General features: G+C 42.6%; 1 protein-coding gene across 1 annotated transcript; it reads right to left on the reverse strand.

Annotated features, from left to right (window-relative positions):
* Nucleotides 1–1,327: 1,327 nt before the first annotated feature.
* LOC117322435 (alkylglycerol monooxygenase-like) lies at nucleotides 1,328–22,170 on the reverse strand. Its single transcript, XM_033877352.1, has 11 exons — nucleotides 22,049–22,170; nucleotides 20,901–21,028; nucleotides 20,284–20,435; nucleotides 9,756–9,859; nucleotides 9,382–9,477; nucleotides 6,282–6,414; nucleotides 6,092–6,171; nucleotides 5,125–5,259; nucleotides 4,520–4,636; nucleotides 2,400–2,482; nucleotides 1,328–1,953 (listed from the first exon to the last, which is right to left on the reverse strand). Exons 1-11 carry the CDS (start codon nucleotides 22,160–22,162, stop codon nucleotides 1,761–1,763), a joined length of 1,335 nt encoding a protein of 444 aa, XP_033733243.1. The 5' UTR covers nucleotides 22,163–22,170; the 3' UTR covers nucleotides 1,328–1,760.
* Between the last annotated feature and the right edge of the window lie 484 nt (nucleotides 22,171–22,654).

The following is a 22,654-nucleotide window of genomic DNA, read 5'->3' on the forward strand; positions in this document are numbered from 1 at the left end:
GTCAGACAGCGATGACAGGGAGAGTGGGTCAATGACGTAGTAAGACCAGTAGCTGGTGGATATATGGAGAGAGCCCGTTGCCTGTCGGTGGTTGGTCCAGTGTCCAGGATCGCTGGCTATTTATCAAAGTTCTCAGTGACAGATGACCTCGGAGCTGTAGATGGTCAGCTTGGTGATCGAGGTATAGTACCATGAGCCGTCAGTATCAGAGGACCAGTGAACAGTGGGAAGGTGGTGTCCACTGATTTTTACGTGCCTGTAGGTAGTTGGTGTTCAATGTGACTGAGGCAGTGTGGTGTCCACTGATTTTTACGTGCCTGTAGGTAGTTAGTGTTCAATGTGACTGAGGTACTGCATAAAGCTGAGAGATTTCTATAGAACAGTGGGAAGCTGGTGCCAATTGACTGTTTCGTGCCTGTGGGTAGTTGGTGTTCGAGGTGACTGACGAGTGGGTTCTTACAGGTACAATGCACATAAAAGGTGTTTATTTTATTAAGACAGAGGCACTGTCCAGGCTAACATCTATGTATGCTATAGTTGTCTTGCTGTTATTTAATTTGCAGAGGATGCCAAATCACTGCAGTAGTACTAGTTAGTTCTGTCTTGATTGGGGATGAAACTGTGTTCGTATGCTGCCAAACCAATGGTTGCACGCTACATTTACATCCAAGAATCAAATATGAATTACCGACATCATTTACTTCGGAGATGTCGTCATTTGTTAGCACTTCAAATACATCATGGTATGCATTTATACTACCACATATAACAACATATATTTAGTTCAGTTCCTTCAGTGACGATACGGTTAGAAATCTCCAACAAGGGTCGCAGGAAGATGTGCATATGTGTAGAGAATGGTTTGAGTTACAAAAATTCAACTTTGTGATTCTTCCTATAAAACTACACAACTTTTTGATTTGCATCAATTTGATCATAAAATTTGATGATGTATATGTTTTTTGATGTCGCATATCTACCTGTATGTATGTTGTAGTTTAAGTGGCAGATCACATGATATATCTACACACTTACGTAGGCCACCATATTGAATATGGTATTGACTGAATTTGGTTTAGGAATACCAAAGAGTCATGCCCAACTTGATAGTGGTGGGTCTGTCTCTGTATCGTCACCATTCAGACACAATAGCCGTTATCTGAATGTTGCTTACCGACAGACAGTGGACGAAGTACCATCACCACAGCTCCTCTGGCTAAAGACTAGTACAGAAATATAGGGACGCATATCTATATAAAAAAAACTCTGGCCTGTCCTAGTGACTGGGGTTAAGAACAGGACGCTTGTACAAGGAACAATAACACAATACAGTGAACAATTTTATTTACCAACAAAGTATAAAACAAAGATAGCACCTTTCATATCATTGAATATTAAACAATATCGACGTCATATCACAGTTATACCGAGGTAATTGCTAAACTGATTGTCGTTTATAAGTAACAAGCATGCTGGGTATTGCTAAGCAATTCATGTCCCCTTACCGACCCTTCCTTTTTACATTATAGATGACGTTGGAATGTCTGATGACAAATTCGGTTAACATTTATCCATACATAAGGGGTACATAAAGGACTTTTAGATATAAACAAAACCTACAATAGTTTCAAATTCCACTGCTGTCACTGGTCGAGGAAGTCCACGCCATTATAAATTTCCTTTGTTTCAGGAAGGAGATTTCTCAAATATCTTCAACCGATAAAAATAAATATCAATAGTAGTAGGAGACTGTCTCACAGTTACAATGACTTGGCTTTCTTCACCAGGAGATTGTGTCTCGCACTGATAATCAGCCAAAGACCTGCAGACGCAAGGTAAAACAAGCTCAGGCCATAACCAACGGTAACCATGGAGGACGCCATAGGAATGCTGAGTTTAGCCACGACAAGGAACACACCACATCTAAATAGTTCCATCAAAGGTGCATAACTCCTGGGGAAACAAAGAAATGTAATGTTTCTTAGATTTTATCGATATACAAATAATATTATCTGATGTTAAAATGATTTTAACCAAATATGTATCTATAAAAATACAATCTATCGGTAATTAGAATCTTTCTGTATACAACTACCAACTGTTACTACAATCTATCTATGTCTACCACCTGTCAATAAATAATAAATAATAGATAATACATCTGTCTATAACTTTCACCTGCCTATAACTACCATTTGCCTATAAATACATGTATATAACTTGCACCTGTTTATAACTACTACCACTTGTCTATAACCATCACCTGTCTATATCTACCACTTTGTCTAAAAAATTCCCAAGTGCACCTTACTCATATTAACATTCTGCCCACATAAACCATTTACACTTTCCTTTTTTACATTTCAGTTATCGTACAAACTTTAAAACTCAGTACATACTTGTTGTCATAAATGGCTCCAAAGCTTGTCAGCGAGAACAGCATGTATAGGATAAAGGCTACCACCCATACTGGTGCCATTCCCTGAAAAAAACCCATCCAAGCTTGTCAAACAATGTATATCTGACCTTGTACATAGATATCTACCTACCTGAAGACCCTTGATAACATTTTCTGTAATAATTAAAACAATGATGAAGTTTTGCTCTGCAGGTAGGGCGTAAGATGTGTATCTGATTCCTCCAGTGCATGGCCGTAAAATGTAACTAAATTTGGGATCTTATCCTTTCTTTCTAAACAACTTTTCCCCTCCTAATATCTCCCTTGATAATGCCTCGCTTTTGGCCTTTAGTTGAGTGATCACCCCTGTGAGGAAGGCTTTGGGTTTCGTCCCCGGATCGAGACATACTAGGATCTACAACAATGGCCGCGTCACTCTCGGCATTTTAGGAGTGTGGCGACTGATGTCTTCGGCAGTATAATTCAGTGAGATAGCGCTATAAAGTCGACATCAGATCCGCGCTATCACAAGGAGATAAACATCAACGCACATTAACCACTTCCATACAAAGTGCACTGGGGAGAGGCCGTCCTTAAATAACCTAAGCTGTTGATAGAACTTTGTCCAATACTAAACAGAACCAAACCATTGTTAAGATATGATAATATCAGTGAGGTTTCCAAAAGGCTTTTTTTATATTCTTTGGTGTGTTAACATCCCTGTCACTACGTTTTGTGGTAAGAATGTATCATATATGATGCTGATAAGTTTGTAACTGTAATTCCTCGGTACTACAAGGTTTATCTTAACTTTCGGTCGGTACATTCTTAGGATATGTATTGGCAAAACCGAGGGCTACGTCACTATCACCTAGTGGGAAACACAAAAAGGACTTGTGTGACCCTTTGATGTACATCAGAATATCTGGAGGTCGACAAAAAGTTACATCGGCTGGCGTTGGTCGTGATTGTCACATCTCTGTAATCTTAAAAAAAAATGCATCACCTTAGCAGTCAGTTTTTGTTCTTGACACAAACCAAATAGGTAGCCGTGTGCCTTCGGGTTTTCCATACTATAAACATAACCCCTAGAGTATTGATAATGTGAACTGTACTGGTTGTGTCTTGTTTTTATTGTAGGTCTAGAAAAGTGTGTGTTGGTATCTTATAGTATGATTTGAATTAGTTATTACAAATGTTATCAATTTGTTTCTGATTTTTTTATTTTTATTTTTTCTGTATGGCCATCTTTCCCCATTCTGTTTTCCAGTTATGAACTGGAAGATTTTGGGAACTCCTAGAGGACGGACGGTGTTTCGAATTGTGTACAGAATCCAGTGTCTTATTATAGAGATGTTGGCATAAAACAATGGCTCTATGCCACACACAGGATTACAGATGGACTGAATGAAGATGTTTTATGCTAATGAAAAATGAATGCTATGAAAAACACAAGACGCATTTCCTTCCTTTTAATGAAAACTCAACCCTCCAACCATTCCACTCGCATGTAAAAGCAAGTTCCTGATTGCTTTGTTTTTAATTATAAATGAGATTCCTTTTCAACCACCAAAATATAATTATTCATAAATGATGGAGATTTCTAAATTAGCGGGAAAAGAACATAACATCTTCTGTATTTCAATATATTCAATACGCTTGCTTATGAATGCAATACTAATTCGGAATAATGGTATTGCATTCACATGCAATACTATTATTTTCATACGTTAAACCTTATGTTTATGCCATTTCCTTGCCTGATATTTTATTCGGACTTCCAAATCGTCTGAAAACCGAAATGCTGGTTGCTGGGGAAACCGATATACAAAATTTAACCAATCCAGTAATTTCATAAAAAAAAAAAAAAAGCTTTAACGATCAGCAAATAATGTATTCAAGATATATATATATATTGTTCAGCCAATCAGCCGCGAACATTGAAACACAACCAACGACCAAAAGGGATGTACCTATGAAATGAGGAAGATCCATCACTATAAATTGGAATATAAATCATAGAAGGTAAACGTCTATGCTATTCACATCGCATATCTATTCCTACCAGATAAGTAATGTTTATAGTTATTAGATATGCATTCCTGATAAAAAAAGTCTCACCTTTCTGAATTTGGCTACAGCTCCTGACGCGACAACCATTAAGGCAAAGTGAAGACATATGTACAGGTTTGTCCAAAGAGGGACATCGCTGTCATACTTCTTTATAGGCTCCTTCACCTGTAACAGAATCACTATTGCTGAACAGCTGAAGGTGCGTCCTATGTTTTATACTATCCTATAAAGAAGGGTGCCAATATTTGGACCATCCTGCGGCTCCTCAGTGATAAGCTGATTTTCCGCATGAAGATACTATAAAGTCTGCTGCATATGGTATGCAATTTATGTTTTTTTTGAGTGCGCTTGAAAAATCAGGGGATCAAAGGTCATAGGGTGAAAAATGGAATTTCCGTTTAAAATTCATAAAAAAATCAATACTGGAGTAAATTAATAGTGACCTAGTTTGGCATATTGTCTATTTTGATATTAAATACTTCAAAAGGCTATTGGAAATTTCCATCAAACAACCCCGTAATAACTTGGCAACAATACTAATCACTGTTTGGGGATCATTTAGGGTAGTTTTAAATATCTACATTTTCATTTCATTCCTGAATCACAGACGTATACACTATTGTTCTATGACATTAACACGGAAACCTACTGACCTCTGGGATATCCTCTAGTAATCCTGTCCACGGTTTCCCAGGCGACCAGCCCGGACCTTTAAAGATGACCCCCATCTTGTTACTGAAGCCCTTTTCTTCCTGAACTTTCTTGATCATGTACTTAAAGTGACATATCTACAAAGCAAAGCATGCAGTAATACCAAAACGCTGGCAGGTACATTATTTAGAAAACATTAACAGGTAAATTATTTAGAAAACATTAACAGGTAAATTACTAAGAAAACATTAACAGGTAAATTATTTAGAAAACATTAACAGGTAAATTATTTAGAAAACATTAATATTTGATATCATACAAACCGAACGGAAGACTATTACACATATTGGTTATTGGGTCAATGGTCGTATGTCACCAACTAGAACATTGTGTTAATTTTTTGTGTCGAACTTTCCAAAAATTGTCTTTAGTAGGGTGAAATAAATGATGTTTAACACACTGTATGATGTTAACCACATTGTATAGTATTCAACACATTGTAAAATATTGTTTTTTTTTTTTTTTTTGATATTTTCTTTACTTTCATCATCTGTTATTTTAATTATCCGTTGTGCTTTATGAACAAGATAATTATATGAATATTTTGTTCTTCCAATTCGTCAAAACATTAAACATGCAAAATATGAAACGAAGGAAGCAAAGAGGAATCATACAATTTTCATATATTCTTATCAGTCGCAAAATTAACCATGAACAAAGTATAACAAATAAGATTTGGATGGAATACATCCGGAATAAACTGAGATACGGACATATCAATATTACACAGTCAAATCCAAGACCATCTTTTGGGAAACTTTTTGTTTTCTGACAAATACTAAGAGATTGAAGTATACAAATTGCCCCAGACACCTGTGTTCGGATCCAAGGACTTGGAGAAGAACGGAAACAAGATACGTTACAGGCAATATACTCCGAGGTAAATGTCAATCAAGCCGCCTCAGTTACCTGTGCATTGATTGGATCCCAGGACTGGAGTGGATGTACAAGTCCATAAATCACTTTCTCCTCCTCCGCTTGGAATGTACCTGTACAGATAAACTTTGTTTTTTTTTATCCAGATTATTTGATGCGTGTCCATGATTGTTTACTATTTACAAATAAATCTTTTCTCTTTACTACAGCTTTTCTAACCTACCAAACATTCGGTCAAAGATAATGAAGACGCCTGCGTAGTTTTTGTCGATGCAGTAAGGATTTCGGCCATGATGGACTCTGTGATGACTTGGAGTGTTAAGTATCCATTCTAGAGGTCCCACACTTCTCACGGTCTGGTGAAATAGGAACACGGCTGGATTTTACATGCGATACCTCATTCTAATTTTAATCACTTACACTATTTCTAAAAGAATATTACTTCTTATTTCTCGTTTCTGTTTATGATCTTTTTAACATGGCATTCATACAGCGTCAGTTAAGATATGTCTAATTTCATTGATTGGGGAAAATATACTGCATTCACAATGATCAGTCTTGAGAGTTAATAAAGAAACTGTCAGGTAAGCATTTTTATCAAATTCGTCAATTGATTTGAGACATCTTAAACATATTTAATTAAAAGTTGGATTTTAATGATTTAAAAATTTACCCACTAACATCTTTAGTTACCCACTATCGCCATTAGTTACACACTAACATCCCTAGTTACCCACTATCGCCCTCAGTTACCAACTAACATCCCTAGTTACCCACTATTGCCCTCAGTTACACACTAACATCCCTAGTTACCCACTATAGCCCTCAGTTACACACTAACATCCCTAGTTACCTACTATCGCCCTCAGTTACCAACTAACATTCCTAGTTACCCACTATCGCCCTCAGTTACCCACTAACATCCCTAGCTACCCACTATAGCCCTCAGTTACCAACTAACATCCCTAGTTACCCACTATAGCCCTCAGTTACCCACTAACATCTTTAGTTACCCACTATCGCCATTAGTTACACACTAACATCCATAGTTACCCACTATCGCCCTCAGTTACCAACTAACATCCCTAGTTACCCACTATAGCCCTCAGTTACCCACTAACATCCCTAGTTACCCACTATCGCCCTCAGTTACCAACTAACATCCCTAGTTACCCACTATAGCCCTCAGTTACCCACTAACATCCCTAGTTACCCACTATCGCCCTTAGTTACCACTAACATCCATAGTTACCCACTATCGCCCTCAGTTACACACTAACATCCCTAGTTACCCACTATCGCACTCAGTTACCACTAACATCCCTAGTTACCCACAATTGCCCTCAGTTACACACTCACATCCCTAGTTACCCACTATCGCCCTTAGTTACCACTAACATCCATAGTTACCCACTATTGCCCTCAGTTACACACTAACATCCCTAGTTACCCACTATCGCACTCAGTTACCACTAACATCCCTAGTTACCCACAATTGCCCTCAGTTACCCACTAACATCCCTAGTTACCCACTATCGCCCTTAGTTACCACTAACATCCATAGTTACCCACTATCGCCCTCAGTTACACACTAACATCCCTAGTTACCCACTATCGCACTCAGTTACCACTAACATCCCTAGTTACCCACAATTGCCCTCAGTTACACACTCACATCCCTAGTTACCCACTATCGCCCTTAGTTACCACTAACATCCATAGTTACCCACTATTGCCCTCAGTTACACACTAACATCCCTAGTTACCCACTATCGCACTCAGTTACCACTAACATCCCTAGTTACCCACAATTGCCCTCAGTTACACACTCACATCCCTAGTTACCCACTATTGCCCTCAATTACCACTTACATCCCTAGTTACCCACTATTGCCCTCAGTTACCCACTAACATCCCTAGTTACCCACTATCGCCCTCAGTTACCCACTAACATCCCTAGTTACCCACTATTGCCCTCAGTTACCCACTAACATCCATAGTTACCCACTATTGCCCTCAGTTACACACTAACGCTTGATTTCCCCTTACACCATCGTTTACCTACTTACACCCACAGTAACCAACGAACACCCTCAGTTACCCAATAACACCAACAGTTACCCATTAGCACCCCCAGTTACCCAATAACACCCTCGGTTACCCAATAACTCCCACATTTACCCAATAACACCAACAATTACCCAATAACACCCACAGATACCAATTAACACCCACATTTACCCAATAACACACCCAGTTACCCAATAACACCCAGTTATCCAATAAAACCCACAGTTACCCAATAACACCCTCAGTTACCCAATAACACTCACAGTTACCCAATATCACCCACAGTTACCCAAAAACACCTACAGTTACCCAATAACACTCACAGGTACCCAATAACACCCACAATTACCCAATAACACCCACAATTACCCAATATCACCTACCGTTACCCAATAACACTGAGTTACCCAATAACACCCACAGTTACCAATAAACACCCACAGTTACCCAATAACACCCACAGTTACCAAATAACACCCACAGTTACCCAATAACACTCACAGTTACCAATAAACACCCGCAGTTACCCAATAACACCCACAGTTACCCAATAACACACACAGTTACCAAATAACACCCACAGTTACCCAATAACACACACAGTAACCAAATAACTCCCACCGTTACCAATAAACACCCAGTTACCCAATAACACCCACAGTTACCCAATAACACTAAGTTACCCAATAACACCCATAGTTACCCAATAACACCCTCAGTTAACCAATAACACCCAGAGTTACCCAATAACACCCTCAGCTACCCAATAACACCCTCAGTTACCCAATAACACCCACAGTTACCCAATAACACCCTCAGTTACCCAATAACACCCACAGTTACCCAATAACACCCTCAGCTACCCAACTTCACCCAGAGTTACCCAATAACACCCACAGTTACCCAATAACACCCACAGTTACCCAATAACACCCTCAGTTACCCAATAACACCCTCAGTTACCCAATAACACCCTCAGTTACCCAATAACACCCTCAGTTACCCAATAACACCCTCAGCTACCCAATAACACCCTCAGTTACCCAATAACACCCACAGTTACCCAATAACACCCACAGTTACCCAATAACACCCTCGGTTACCTGATAACACACAGAGTTATCCAATAACACCCACAGTTACCCAATAACACCCTCAGTTACCCAATAACACCCTCAGCTACCCAATAACACCCAGAGTTACCCAATTACACCCTCAGCTACCCACTTATACACCAGCGCTTGTCTCCCTACCTCTGTGTGGATCCAGAACTGGTAGAGTAGGTTGAACTGGATGTGGACAAGGAAGACCGACGGAGGCATGAACAGGGCCAGGGGGAGGTAGAATATCTGTCAAGGTAAACAATTAACGTTATTCATTATTTTGTAATTTGGTGATAGTTATCTCCCTTGCTTGAATAGCCAATCAAAATTGAAGGATTGTGTATTTTTCACTGTATTTTTCTAGGAGTGGTTTCTTTATCAATTTTTTTCTTCTAATCATATCTTTACCAATTGGAGAAGATTAACGTTGAGGGAAGTGAAGGGAGTTTCTTTACAAAACTTTAACCATACTACACATTCTATCAATCATATACAATTAGTACTATATCGGATCTCTATCATACCCAGTTAAAGTATCTGTGGAAGGCGGATTGTCGTAGGGCAGTACTCATGTTGTAGTCCTCAGAACTGTGATGAGTCTGGTGTCCCGCCCACATGATGTTCATTTCTGTCAATCAATACATATCACACGTCCATTACTACAAGGCATACTAATATTACATGTGTTAGTTTTGTGTAAATTCATGGGAAGACATCTTAGAAGTAAAATATTTCTGAAATAATAATGATGAGTATTTTTGCAGCATGTTTACAGTCTCGTGTAATCTATTCTCATGCTGAAAATATTTAATGTGAATCTACGTCATTAGCTGCTGTTATTCTCCTCATGAAATTTACGTCACGTTAATAGTTTCATACCATATACTAGGGATTAGCGAGTAAAATAATGCACGTGGTTGTATTGGGAATTGGTGTCCTGTTCTGTGTACCCAGTAATACCCTACAGAAACCCTCACCATGCCCTGTTTTGTGTACCCAGTAATACCCCACAGAAACCCTCACCGTGTCCTGTTCTGTGTACCCATTAATACCCTTTAGAAACCCTCGTCGTGTCCAGTTCTGTGTTCCCAATAATACCCTACAGAAACCCTCACCGTGTCCTGTTCTGTGTACCCAGTAATACCCTACAGAAACCCTCGCCGTGTCCTGTTCTGTGTGCTCAGTAATACACTACAGAAACCCTCACCGTGTCCTGTTCTGTGTACCCAGTAATACCCTACAGAAACCCTCACCGTGTCCTGTTATGTGTACCCAGTAATACCGTACAGAAACCCTCACGGTGTCCTGTTCTGTGTACCCAGTAATACCCTACATAAACTCTCACCGTGCCCTGTTCTGTGTACCTAGTAATACCCTACAGAAACCCTCACCGTGTCCTGTTCTGTGTACCCAGTAATACCCTACAGAAATCCTCACGGTGTCCTGTTCTGTGTACCCAGTAATACCCTACAGAAACCCTCACGGTGTCCTGTTCTGTGTACCCAGTAATACCCTTTAGAAACCCTCCCCGTGTCATGTTCTGTGTACCCAGTTATACCCTACAGAAACCCTCGTCGTGTCCAGTTCTGTGTACCCAATAATACCCTACAGAAACCCTCACCGTGTCCTGTTCTGTGTACCCAGTTATACCCTACAGAAACCCTCACCGTGTCCTGTTCTGTGTACCCAGTGATACCCTACAGAAACTCTCACCATGCCCTGTTCTGTGTACCCAGTAATACCCTACAGATACCCTCACCGTGTCCTGTTCTGTGTACCCAGTGATACCCTACAGAAACTCTCACCGTGTCCTGTTCTGTGTACCCAGTAATACCCTACAGATACCCTCACCGTGTCCTGTTATGTGTACCCAGTAATACCGTACAGAAAACCTCACGGTGTCCTGTTCTGTGTACCCAGTAATACCCTACAGAAACCCTCACCGTGTCCTGTTCTGTGTACCCAGTGATACCCTACAGAAACTCTCACCATGCCCTGTTCTGTGTACCCAGTAATACCCTACATACACTCTCACCGTGCCCTGTTCTGTGTACCTAGTAATACCCTACATAAACTCTCACCGTGCCCTGTTCTGTGTACCCAGTAATATCCTACAGAAACCCTCACCGTGCCCTGTTCTGTGTACCCAGTAATACCCTACAGAAACCCTCACCGTGTCCTGTTCTGTGTACCCAGTAATACCCTACAGAAACCCTCACCGAGTCCTGTTCTGTGTACCCAGTAATACCCTACAGAAACCCTCACCGTGTCCTGTTCTGTGTACCCAGTAATACCCTACAGAAACTCTCACCATGCCCTGTTCTGTGTACCCAGTAATACCCTACAGAAACCCTCACCGTGTCCTGTTCTGTGTGCCCAGTAATACACTACAGAAACCCTCACCGTGTCCTGTTCTGTGTACCCAGTAACACACTACACAAACCCTCACCGTGTCCTGTTCTGTGTACCCAGTAATACCCTACAGAAACCCTCACCGTGCCCTGTTCTGTGTACCCAGTAATACCCTACAGAAACCCTCACCGTGTCCTGTTCTGTGTACCCAGTAATACCCTACAGATACCCTCACCGTGTCCTGTTATATGTACCCAGTAATACCCTACAGAAACCCTCACCGTGTCCTGTTCTGTGTACCCAGTAATACCCTACAGAAACCCTCACCGTGTCCTGTTCTGTGTATCCAGTAATACCCTACAGAAACCCTCACCGTGTCCTGTTCTGTGTACCCAGTAATACCCTACAGAAACCCTCACCGTGCCCTGTTCTGTGTACCCAGTAATACCCTACAGAAACCCTCACCGTGTCCTGTTCTGTGTACCCAGTAATACCCTACAGAAACCCTCGTCGTGTCCAGTTCTGTGTACCCAGTAATACCCTACAGAAACCCTCACCGTGTCCTGTTCTGTGTACCCAGTGATACCCTACAGAAACTCTCACCATGCCCTGTTCTGTGTACCCAGTAATACCCTACATACACTCTCACCGTGCCCTGTTCTGTGTACCTAGTAATACCCTACATAAACTCTCACCGTGCGCTGTTCTGTGTACCCAGTAATACCCTACAGAAACCCTCACCGTGCCCTGTTCTGTGTACCCAGTAATACCCTACAGAAACCCTCACCGTGTCCTGTTCTGTGTACCCAGTAATACCCTACAGAAACCCTCACCGTGTCCTGTTCTGTGTACCCAGTAATACCCTACAGAAACCCTCACCGTGTCCTGTTCTGTGTACCCAGTAATACCCTACAGAAACCCTCACCGTGTCCTGTTCTGTGTGCCCAGTAATACACTACAGAAACCCTCACCGTGTCCTGTTCTGTGTACCCAGTAACACACTACACAAACCCTCACCGTGTCCTGTTCTGTGTACCCAGTAATACCCTACAGAAACCCTCACCGTGCCCTGTTCTGTGTACCCAGTAATACCCTACAGAAACCCTCACCGTGTCCTGTTCTGTGTACCCAGTAATACCCTACAGATACCCTCACCGTGTCCTGTTATATGTACCCAGTAATACCCTACAGAAACCCTCACCGTGTCCTGTTCTGTGTACCCAGTAATACCCTACAGAAACCCTCACCGTGTCCTGTTCTGTGTATCCAGTAATACCCTACAGAAACCCTCACCGTGTCCTGTTCTGTGTACCCAGTAATACCCTACAGAAACCCTCACCGTGCCCTGTTCTGTGTACCCAGTAATACCCTACAGAAACCCTCACCGTGTCCTGTTCTGTGTACCCAGTAATACCCTACAGAAACCCTCGTCGTGTCCAGTTCTGTGTACCCAGTAATACCCTACAGAAACCCTCACCGTGTCCTGTTCTGTGTACCCAGTGATACCCTACAGAAACTCTCACCATGCCCTGTTCTGTGTACCCAGTAATACCCTACATACACTCTCACCGTGCCCTGTTCTGTGTACCTAGTAATACCCTACATAAACTCTCACCGTGCGCTGTTCTGTGTACCCAGTAATACCCTACAGAAACCCTCACCGTGCCCTGTTCTGTGTACCCAGTAATACCCTACAGAAACCCTCACCGTGTCCTGTTCTGTGTACCCAGTAATACCCTACAGAAACCCTCACCGTGTCCTGTTCTGTGTACCCAGTAATACCCTACAGAAACCCTCACCGTGTCCTGTTCTGTGTACCCAGTAATACCCTACAGAAACCCTCACCGTGTCCTGTTCTGTGTGCCCAGTAATACACTACAGAAACCCTCACCGTGTCCTGTTCTGTGTACCCAGTAACACACTACACAAACCCTCACCGTGTCCTGTTCTGTGTACCCAGTAATACCCTACAGAAACCCTCACCGTGCCCTGTTCTGTGTACCCAGTAATACCCTACAGAAACCCTCACCGTGTCCTGTTCTGTGTACCCAGTAATACCCTACAGATACCCTCACCGTGTCCTGTTATATGTACCCAGTAATACCCTACAGAAACCCTCACCGTGTCCTGTTCTGTGTACCCAGTAATACCCTACAGAAACCCTCACCGTGTCCTGTTCTGTGTACCCAGTAATACCCTACAGAAACCCTCACCGTGTCCTGTTCTGTGTACCCAGTAATACCCTACAGAAAACCCTCACCGTGCCCTGTTCTGTGTACCCAGTAATACCCTACAGAAACCCTCACCGTGTCCTGTTCTGTGTACCCAGTAATACCCTACAGAAACCCTCGTCGTGTCCAGTTCTGTGTACCCAGTAATACCCTACAGAAACCCTCACCGTGTCCTGTTCTGTGTACCCAGTGATACCCTACAGAAACTCTCACCATGCCCTGTTCTGTGTACCCAGTAATACCCTACATACACTCTCACCGTGCCCTGTTCTGTGTACCCAGTAATACCCTACATAAACCCTCACTGTGCCCTGTTCTGTGTACCCAGTAATACCCTACAGAAACCCTCACCGTGCCCTGTTCTGTGTACCCAGTAATACCCTACAGAAACCCTCACCGTGTCCTGTTCTGTGTACCCAGTAATACCCTACAGAAACCCTCACCGTGTCCTGTTCTGTGTACCCAGTAATACCCTACAGAAACCCTCACCGTGTCCTGTTCTGTGTACCCAGTAATACCCTACAGAAACCCTCACCGTGTCCTGTTCTGTGTGCCCAGTAATACACTACAGAAACCCTCACCGTGTCCTGTTCTGTGTACCCAGTAACACACTACACAAACCCTCACCGTGTCCTGTTCTGTGTACCCAGTAATACCCTACAGAAACCCTCACCGTGCCCTGTTCTGTGTACCCAGTAATACCCTACAGAAACCCTCACCGTGTCCTGTTCTGTGTACCCAGTAATACCCTACAGATACCCTCACCGTGTCCTGTTCTGTGTACCCAGTAATACCCTACAGAAACCCTCACCGTGTCCTGTTCTGTGTACCCAGTAATACCCTACAGAAACCCTCACCGTGTCCTGTTCTGTGTATCCAGTAATACCCTACAGAAACCCTCACCGTGTCCTGTTCTGTGTACCCAGTAATACCCTACAGAAACCCTCACCATGCCCTGTTCTGTGTACCCAGTAATACCCTACAGAAACCCTCACCGTGTCCTGTTCTGTGTGCCCAGTAATACCCTACAGAAACCCTCACCATGCCCTGTTTTGTGTACCCAGTAATACCCTACAGAAACCATCACCGTGTCCTGTTCTATGTACCCAGTAATACCCTACAGAAACCCTCACCATGCCCTGTTTTGTGTACCCAGTAATACCCTACAGAAACCCTCACCGTGTCCTGTTCTGTGTACCCAGTAATACCCTACAGAAACCCTCGTCGTGTCCAGTTCTGTGTACCCAATAATATCCTACAGAAACCCTCACCGTGTCCTGTTCTGTGTACCCAGTAATACCCTACAGAAACTCTCACCGTGTCCTGTTCTGTGTAACCAGTAATACCCTACAGAAACCCTCACCGTGTCCTGTTTTGTGTACCCAGTGATACCCTACAGAAACCCTCACCGTGTCCTGTTCTGTGTACCCAGTAATACCCCACAGAAACCCTCACCGTGTCCTGTTCTGTGTGCCCAGTAATACCCTACAAAGACCCTCACCGTGTCCTGTTCTGTGTACCCAGTAATATCCTACAGAAACCCTCACCGTGTCCTGTTCTGTGTACCCAGTAATACCCTACAGAAACCCTCACTGTGGCCTGTTCTGTGTACCCAGTAATACCCTACAGAAACCCTCACCGTGTCCTGTTCTGTGTACCCAGTAATACCCTACAGAAACCCTCATAGTGTCCTGTTCTGTGTACTCAGTAATACCCTACATAAACCCTCACCGTGTCCTGTTCTGTGTTGCCAGTAATACCCTACAGAAACCCTCACTGTGCCCTGTTCTGTGTACCCAGTAATACCCTACATAAACCCTCACCGTGTCCTGTTCTGTGTACCTAGTAATACCCTACAGAAACCCTCACCGTGTCCTGTTCTGTGTGCCCAGTAATTCCCTACAGAAACCATCAATGTGTCCTGTTCTGTGTACCCAGTGATGCCCTACAGAAACCATCAATGTGCCCTGTTCTGTGTACCCAGTAATACCCTACAGAAACCCTCACCGTGTCCTGTTCTGTGTACCCAGTAATACCCTACAGAAACCATCAATGTGCCCTGTTCTGTGTACCCAGTAATACCCTACAGAAACCATCAATGTGCCCTGTTCTGTGTACCCAGTAATACCCTACAGAAACCCTCACCGTGTCCTGTTCTGTGTACCCAGTAATACCCTACAGAAACCCTCACCGTGTCCTGTTCTGTGTACCCAGTAATACCCTACAGAAACCCTCACCGTGTCCTGTTCTGTGTACCCAGTAATACCCTACAGAAACCCTCACCGTGTCCTGTTCTGTGTGCCCAGTAATACACTACAGAAACCCTCACCGTGTCCTGTTCTGTGTACCCAGTAACACACTACACAAACCCTCACCGTGTCCTGTTCTGTGTACCCAGTAATACCCTACAGAAACCCTCACCGTGCCCTGTTCTGTGTACCCAGTAATACCCTACAGAAACCCTCACCGTGTCCTGTTCTGTGTACCCAGTAATACCCTACAGATACCCTCACCGTGTCCTGTTATGTGTACCCAGTAATACCCTACAGAAACCCTCACCGTGTCCTGTTCTGTGTACCCAGTAATACCCTACAGAAACCCTCACCGTGTCCTGTTCTGTGTATCCAGTAATACCCTACAGAAACCCTCACCGTGTCCTGTTCTGTGTACCCAGTAATACCCTACAGAAACCCTCACCGTGCCCTGTTCTGTGTACCCAGTAATACCCTACAGAAACCCTCACCGTGTCCTGTTCTGTGTGCCCAGTAATACCCTACAGAAACCCTCACCATGCCCTGTTTTGTGTACCCAGTAATACCCTACAGAAACCATCACCGTGTCCTGTTCTATGTACCCAGTAATACCCTACAGAAACCCTCACCATGCCCTGTTTTGTGTACCCAGTAATACCCTACAGAAACCCTCACCGTGTCCTGTTCTGTGTACCCAGTAATACCCTACAGAAACCCTCGTCGTGTCCAGTTCTGTGTACCCAATAATATCCTACAGAAACCCTCACCGTGTCCTGTTCTGTGTACCCAGTAATACCCTACAGAAACTCTCACCGTGTCCTGTTCTGTGTAACCAGTAATACCCTACAGAAACCCTCACCGTGTCCTGTTTTGTGTACCCAGTGATACCCTACAGAAACCCTCACCGTGTCCTGTTCTGTGTACCCAGTAATACCCCACAGAAACCCTCACCGTGTCCTGTTCTGTGTGCCCAGTAATACCCTACAAAGACCCTCACCGTGTCCTGTTCTGTGTACCCAGTAATATCCTACAGAAACCCTCACCGTGTCCTGTTCTGTGTACCCAGTAATACCCTACAGAAACCCTCACTGTGGCCTGTTCTGTGTTCCCAGTAATACCCTACAGAAACCCTCACCGTGTCCTGTTCTGTGTACCCAGTAATACCCTACAGAAACCCTCATAGTGTCCTGTTCTGTGTACTCAGTAATACCCTACATAAACCCTCACCGTGTCCTGTTCTGTGTTGCCAGTAATACCCTACAGAAACCCTCACTGTGCCCTGTTCTGTGTACCCAGTAATACCCTACATAAACCCTCACCGTGTCCTGTTCTGTGTACCTAGTAATACCCTACAGAAACCCTCACCGTGTCCTGTTCTGTGTGCCCAGTAATTCCCTACAGAAACCATCAGTGTGTCCTGTTCTGTGTACCCAGTGATGCCCTACAGAAACCATCAATGTGCCCTGTTCTGTGTACCCAGTAATACCCTACAGAAACCCTCACCGTGTCCTGTTCTGTGTACCCAGTAATACCCTACAGAAACCATCAATGTGCCCTGTTCTGTGTACCCAGTAATACCCTACAGAAACCATCAATGTGCCCTGTTCTGTGTACCCAGTAATACCCTACAGAAACCCTCACCGTGTCCTGTTCTGTGTATCCAGTAATACCCTACAGAAACCCTCACCGTGTCCTGTTCTGTGTACCCAGTAATACCCTACAGAAACCCTCACCGTGCCCTGTTCTGTGTACCCAGTAATACCCTACAGAAACCCTCACCGTGTCCTGTTCTGTGTACCCAGTAATACCCTACAGAAACCCTCACCATGCCCTGTTTTGTGTACCCAGTAATACCCTACAGAAACCATCACCGTGTCCTGTTCTATGTACCCAGTAATACCCTACAGAAACCCTCACCATGCCCTGTTTTGTGTACCCAGTAATACCCTACAGAAACCCTCACCGTGTCCTGTTCTGTGTACCCAGTAATACCCTACAGAAACCCTCGTCGTGTCCAGTTCTGTGTACCCAATAATATCCTACAGAAACCCTCACCGTGTCCTGTTCTGTGTACCCAGTAATACCCTACAGAAACTCTCACCGTGTCCTGTTCTGTGTAACCAGTAATACCCTACAGAAACCCTCACCGTGTCCTGTTCTGTGTACCCAGTGATACCCTACAGAAACCCTCACCGTGTCCTGTTCTGTGTACCCAGTAATACCCCACAGAAACCCTCACCGTGTCCTGTTCTGTGTGCCCAGTAATACCCTACAAAGACCCTCACCGTGTCCTGTTCTGTGTACCCAGTAATATCCTACAGAAACCCTCACCGTGTCCTGTTCTGTGTACCCAGTAATACCCTACAGAAACCCTCACTGTGGCCTGTTCTGTGTACCCAGTAATACCCTACAGAAACCCTCACCGTGTCCTGTTCTGTGTACCCAGTAATACCCTACAGAAACCCTCATAGTGTCCTGTTCTGTGTACTCAGTAATACCCTACATAAACCCTCACCGTGTCCTGTTCTGTGTTGCCAGTAATACCCTACAGAAACCCTCACTGTGCCCTGTTCTGTGTACCCAGTAATACCCTACATAAACCCTCACCGTGTCCTGTTCTGTGTACCTAGTAATACCCTACAGAAACCCTCACCGTGTCCTGTTCTGTGTGCCCAGTAATTCCCTACAGAAACCATCAATGTGTCCTGTTCTGTGTACCCAGTGATGCCCTACAGAAACCATCAATGTGCCCTGTTCTGTGTACCCAGTAATACCCTACAGAAACCCTCACCGTGTCCTGTTCTGTGTACCCAGTAATACCCTACAGAAACCATCAATGTGCCCTGTTCTGTGTACCCAGTAATACCCTACAGAAACCATCAATGTGCCCTGTTCTGTGTACCCAGTAATACCCTACAGAAACCCTCACCGTGTCCTGTTCTGTGTATCCAGTAATACCCTACAGAAACCCTCACCGTGTCCTGTTCTGTGTACCCAGTAATACCCTACAGAAACCCTCACCGTGCCCTGTTCTGTGTACCCAGTAATACCCTACAGAAACCCTCACCGTGTCCTGTTCTGTGTGCCCAGTAATACCCTACAGAAACCCTCACCATGCCCTGTTTTGTGTACCCAGTAATACCCTACAGAAACCATCACCGTGTCCTGTTCTATGTACCCAGTAATACCCTACAGAAACCCTCACCATGCCCTGTTTTGTGTACCCAGTAATACCCTACAGAAACCCTCACCGTGTCCTGTTCTGTGTACCCAGTAATACCCTACAGAAACCCTCGTCGTGTCCAGTTCTGTGTACCCAATAATATCCTACAGAAACCCTCACCGTGTCCTGTTCTGTGTACCCAGTAATACCCTACAGAAACTCTCACCGTGTCCTGTTCTGTGTAACCAGTAATACCCTACAGAAACCCTCACCGTGTCCTGTTTTGTGTACCCAGTGATACCCTACAGAAACCCTCACCGTGTCCTGTTCTGTGTACCCAGTAATACCCCACAGAAACCCTCACCGTGTCCTGTTCTGTGTGCCCAGTAATACCCTACAAAGACCCTCACCGTGTCCTGTTCTGTGTACCCAGTAATATCCTACAGAAACCCTCACCGTGTCCTGTTCTGTGTACCCAGTAATACCCTACAGAAACCCTCACTGTGGCCTGTTCTGTGTACCCAGTAATACCCTACAGGAACCCTCACCGTGTCCTGTTCTGTGTACCCAGTAATACCCTACAGAAACCCTCATAGTGTCCTGTTCTGTGTACTCAGTAATACCCTACATAAACCCTCACCGTGTCCTGTTCTGTGTTGCCAGTAATACCCTACAGAAACCCTCACTGTGCCCTGTTCTGTGTACCCAGTAATACCCTACATAAACCCTCACCGTGTCCTGTTCTGTGTACCTAGTAATACCCTACAGAAACCCTCACCGTGTCCTGTTCTGTGTGCCCAGTAATTCCCTACAGAAACCATCAATGTGTCCTGTTCTGTGTACCCAGTGATGCCCTACAGAAACCATCAATGTGCCCTGTTCTGTGTACCCAGTAATACCCTACAGAAACCCTCACCGTGTCCTGTTCTGTGTACCCAGTAATACCCTACAGAAACCATCAATGTGCCCTGTTCTGTGTACCCAGTAATACCCTACAGAAACCATCAATGTGCCCTGTTCTGTGTACCCAGTAATACCCTACAGAAACCCTCACCGTGTCCTGTTCTGTGTACCCAGTAATATCCAAAATCCACAAAAACCAGACCAAAGAGCCAAGTCCAAGGACTGTCCCAGGGTAGGGATACAATGTTCCATCGCTTGTATACCCATATATAGGTCGCTAAATGAGTACCGCGGAACAGTAAACTGTGAATAGGAAAGTAAGGTTGTTATTGTATTAGAACAGCACCTATACTTATCAAGCTTACCTCCATTTACAGAAAATTAAGTTCAAATTTACATGATAATTATATACCGATATCGTTTCATTTCGTACTTTTTTGTTGCATTTAATCAGTGATTTGTTTGATAGTTTACCAGGGAAACCTTTTGGTCTTTATAATGGAATCCTGAAATTTTCTGCAACCGTTGCCGCTGAATTCTTCTCATTTATTGTAGTACTAGTCGTCAGTATGGATATTTATTAATCAAAGCTTTGTTTACATCATAAACAACGACGTTCAAATGTCCTTAATCAAGTTTGGTTTAAATCTAGATTCATTAATGAAAAAAAAAAAAAAAACGATTTGAATCTTTTCGTGGACTTTCGGTTTTTTGTACAGAAAGAGATGATTTTTTTTTTTTTTACAAAAATGTAACACCAATACCTACTTGTGGAACTCTGAGATTATTCCCGCAGCCAAAGAACTGAAAATATCGTTGAACCTTGGGAGTGGTCTCCCCTGAATGAAGAGTATCGGGATTTCGATCATTAGTAAAACCATGAAGACAGGAAGCGCCTGAAAAAGAGGATGACACACGGGACAATTAAAATGGTGACGTAATAACCTTTTATCGTGTGAAATTGTGATGTCATTAATTCTGTTGACACAGATATAATGACACAACTATGACGTAATATATAAAATTGCATGTTGAAATATATATAATCAGACAAAATAAGTGGATTTATGGTTTAAATTTTTCTCTCTCTTGCATATCATGTAAAATTATCTATTTTCCACAGTCGTTTTGGTTTTATTGACAAGTTTTATTTTCATTAATAAAAGGAAACATCAGGTAACCGGGCTCATACGATGAAGTTTTCACAATCAGAGACTAGACAGGTTTGGAAAGTCTTTGCGGCGACGTTTTACTTTACCCATCTATTGATAACACTTAATCGTTTAAGGGATATCATCTATTCAAATATAGACTAAGTGTGTCACGTTTAAGTGAAATCAAAACATATCACAAATTCTATTTTTGCAAGAAAATATGCTTTAAATTTTGATAACAGGAAATCTTTTGTTTAATATAATTTTTTTTTTTTTTTTATATAACCAAATACCGAAGAAATCTTAAAACGGCGCCTTCATAAACGAAATCTAGGTTAATAATCAAATGATTTTTATAAAATGTACTGTCCGTTTTTAGATACAGAGGTCGTTAGTTTGAGCCTCAGCATACATAATTTGATACTAAACTGTAGTATCTATATCTATTTTATAAAATACTTTATTACGCACATATATTACAATAAACACAATACTTGACCCCTGTATCATTGATTTAAAATAAATAAAAATAGATAAACAAACATCCCCATTGAGCGTCGCATCATTTAAGCACAGGGACATGTCTAGTCTTATACTAAAAATAGCCAGAAATACCTATACACATTAATGAAATGTATATTGACATATAAAAATATTATGGCTATTTTTAATATAAGACTAGACATGCCACTGTGCTTTAACTCTGATATATATACTGATTTGCATGTTGACATCAAGAAAACAATACTATTTTTTTTTCACCTCTTCAAGATATCTGGGAACGTCATCCACATCTTTGAAGGATGTTTCATTTGGTGTGACCAAGTAGAACATCCGACGTAGACCAACGGTCGATGCTGTCAACACGTCCTCCATTTTGTCCAGTGTTATATAAAGCTTATCACATGATAACCTGAACTATGACCTTGGAAGGGAAGCAACTCGTACAAATAAATTAAAGTGATATCGGAGACTTAATCGAGTTTTCAAAATTATTTCGATTTATTTTTTAGTAATTGAAATTAGAGAATATGTTTATTTGTTTAACCTAAACTTTAGATTAGAAGTATTACTTAAAAACTGGCTTTGTATTCCACTATATTATCTGAAAGGCGGCATTATATAAATATAATTTAAAATAAGCCACGTGCACATTATGAAACCTTAATCCCTTGAAATCGACCTTTTCCATAGAGTATACGCGGTATATCTACTTCAATGAGGTATTCCAAACAAAATTCAGATGACGTCTAATATTTGAAAAATATTTTGCTATTTATCTAAACAAGCATTTTACTGAAATAGCGAATTTGGAGATATTGACGAAAATCTATCATGGAAACTTCCAAACTCATAACGTCAGTTGCT

Source organism: Pecten maximus, chromosome 2 (assembly GCF_902652985.1).
Source record: "Pecten maximus chromosome 2, xPecMax1.1, whole genome shotgun sequence".
Taxonomy (NCBI): Eukaryota; Metazoa; Mollusca; class Bivalvia; order Pectinida; family Pectinidae; genus Pecten; species Pecten maximus.

Bases quoted from the DNA above. Each gene is read 5' to 3' on its own strand.
- LOC117322435 (XM_033877352.1), bottom strand. From the start codon at position 22,162: ATGGAGGACGTGTTGACAGCATCGACCGTTGGTCTACGTCGGATGTTC. The intron at 9,860-20,283 runs GTGAGGGTTTCT...ATTGATTGACAG, and splicing joins GGTACACAGAACAGGACACG to AAATGAACATCATGTGGGCG. The intron at 2,483-4,519 runs GTGAGACTTTTT...GGTTTTTTTCAG, and splicing joins CTGTAGCCAAATTCAGAAAG to GGAATGGCACCAGTATGGGT.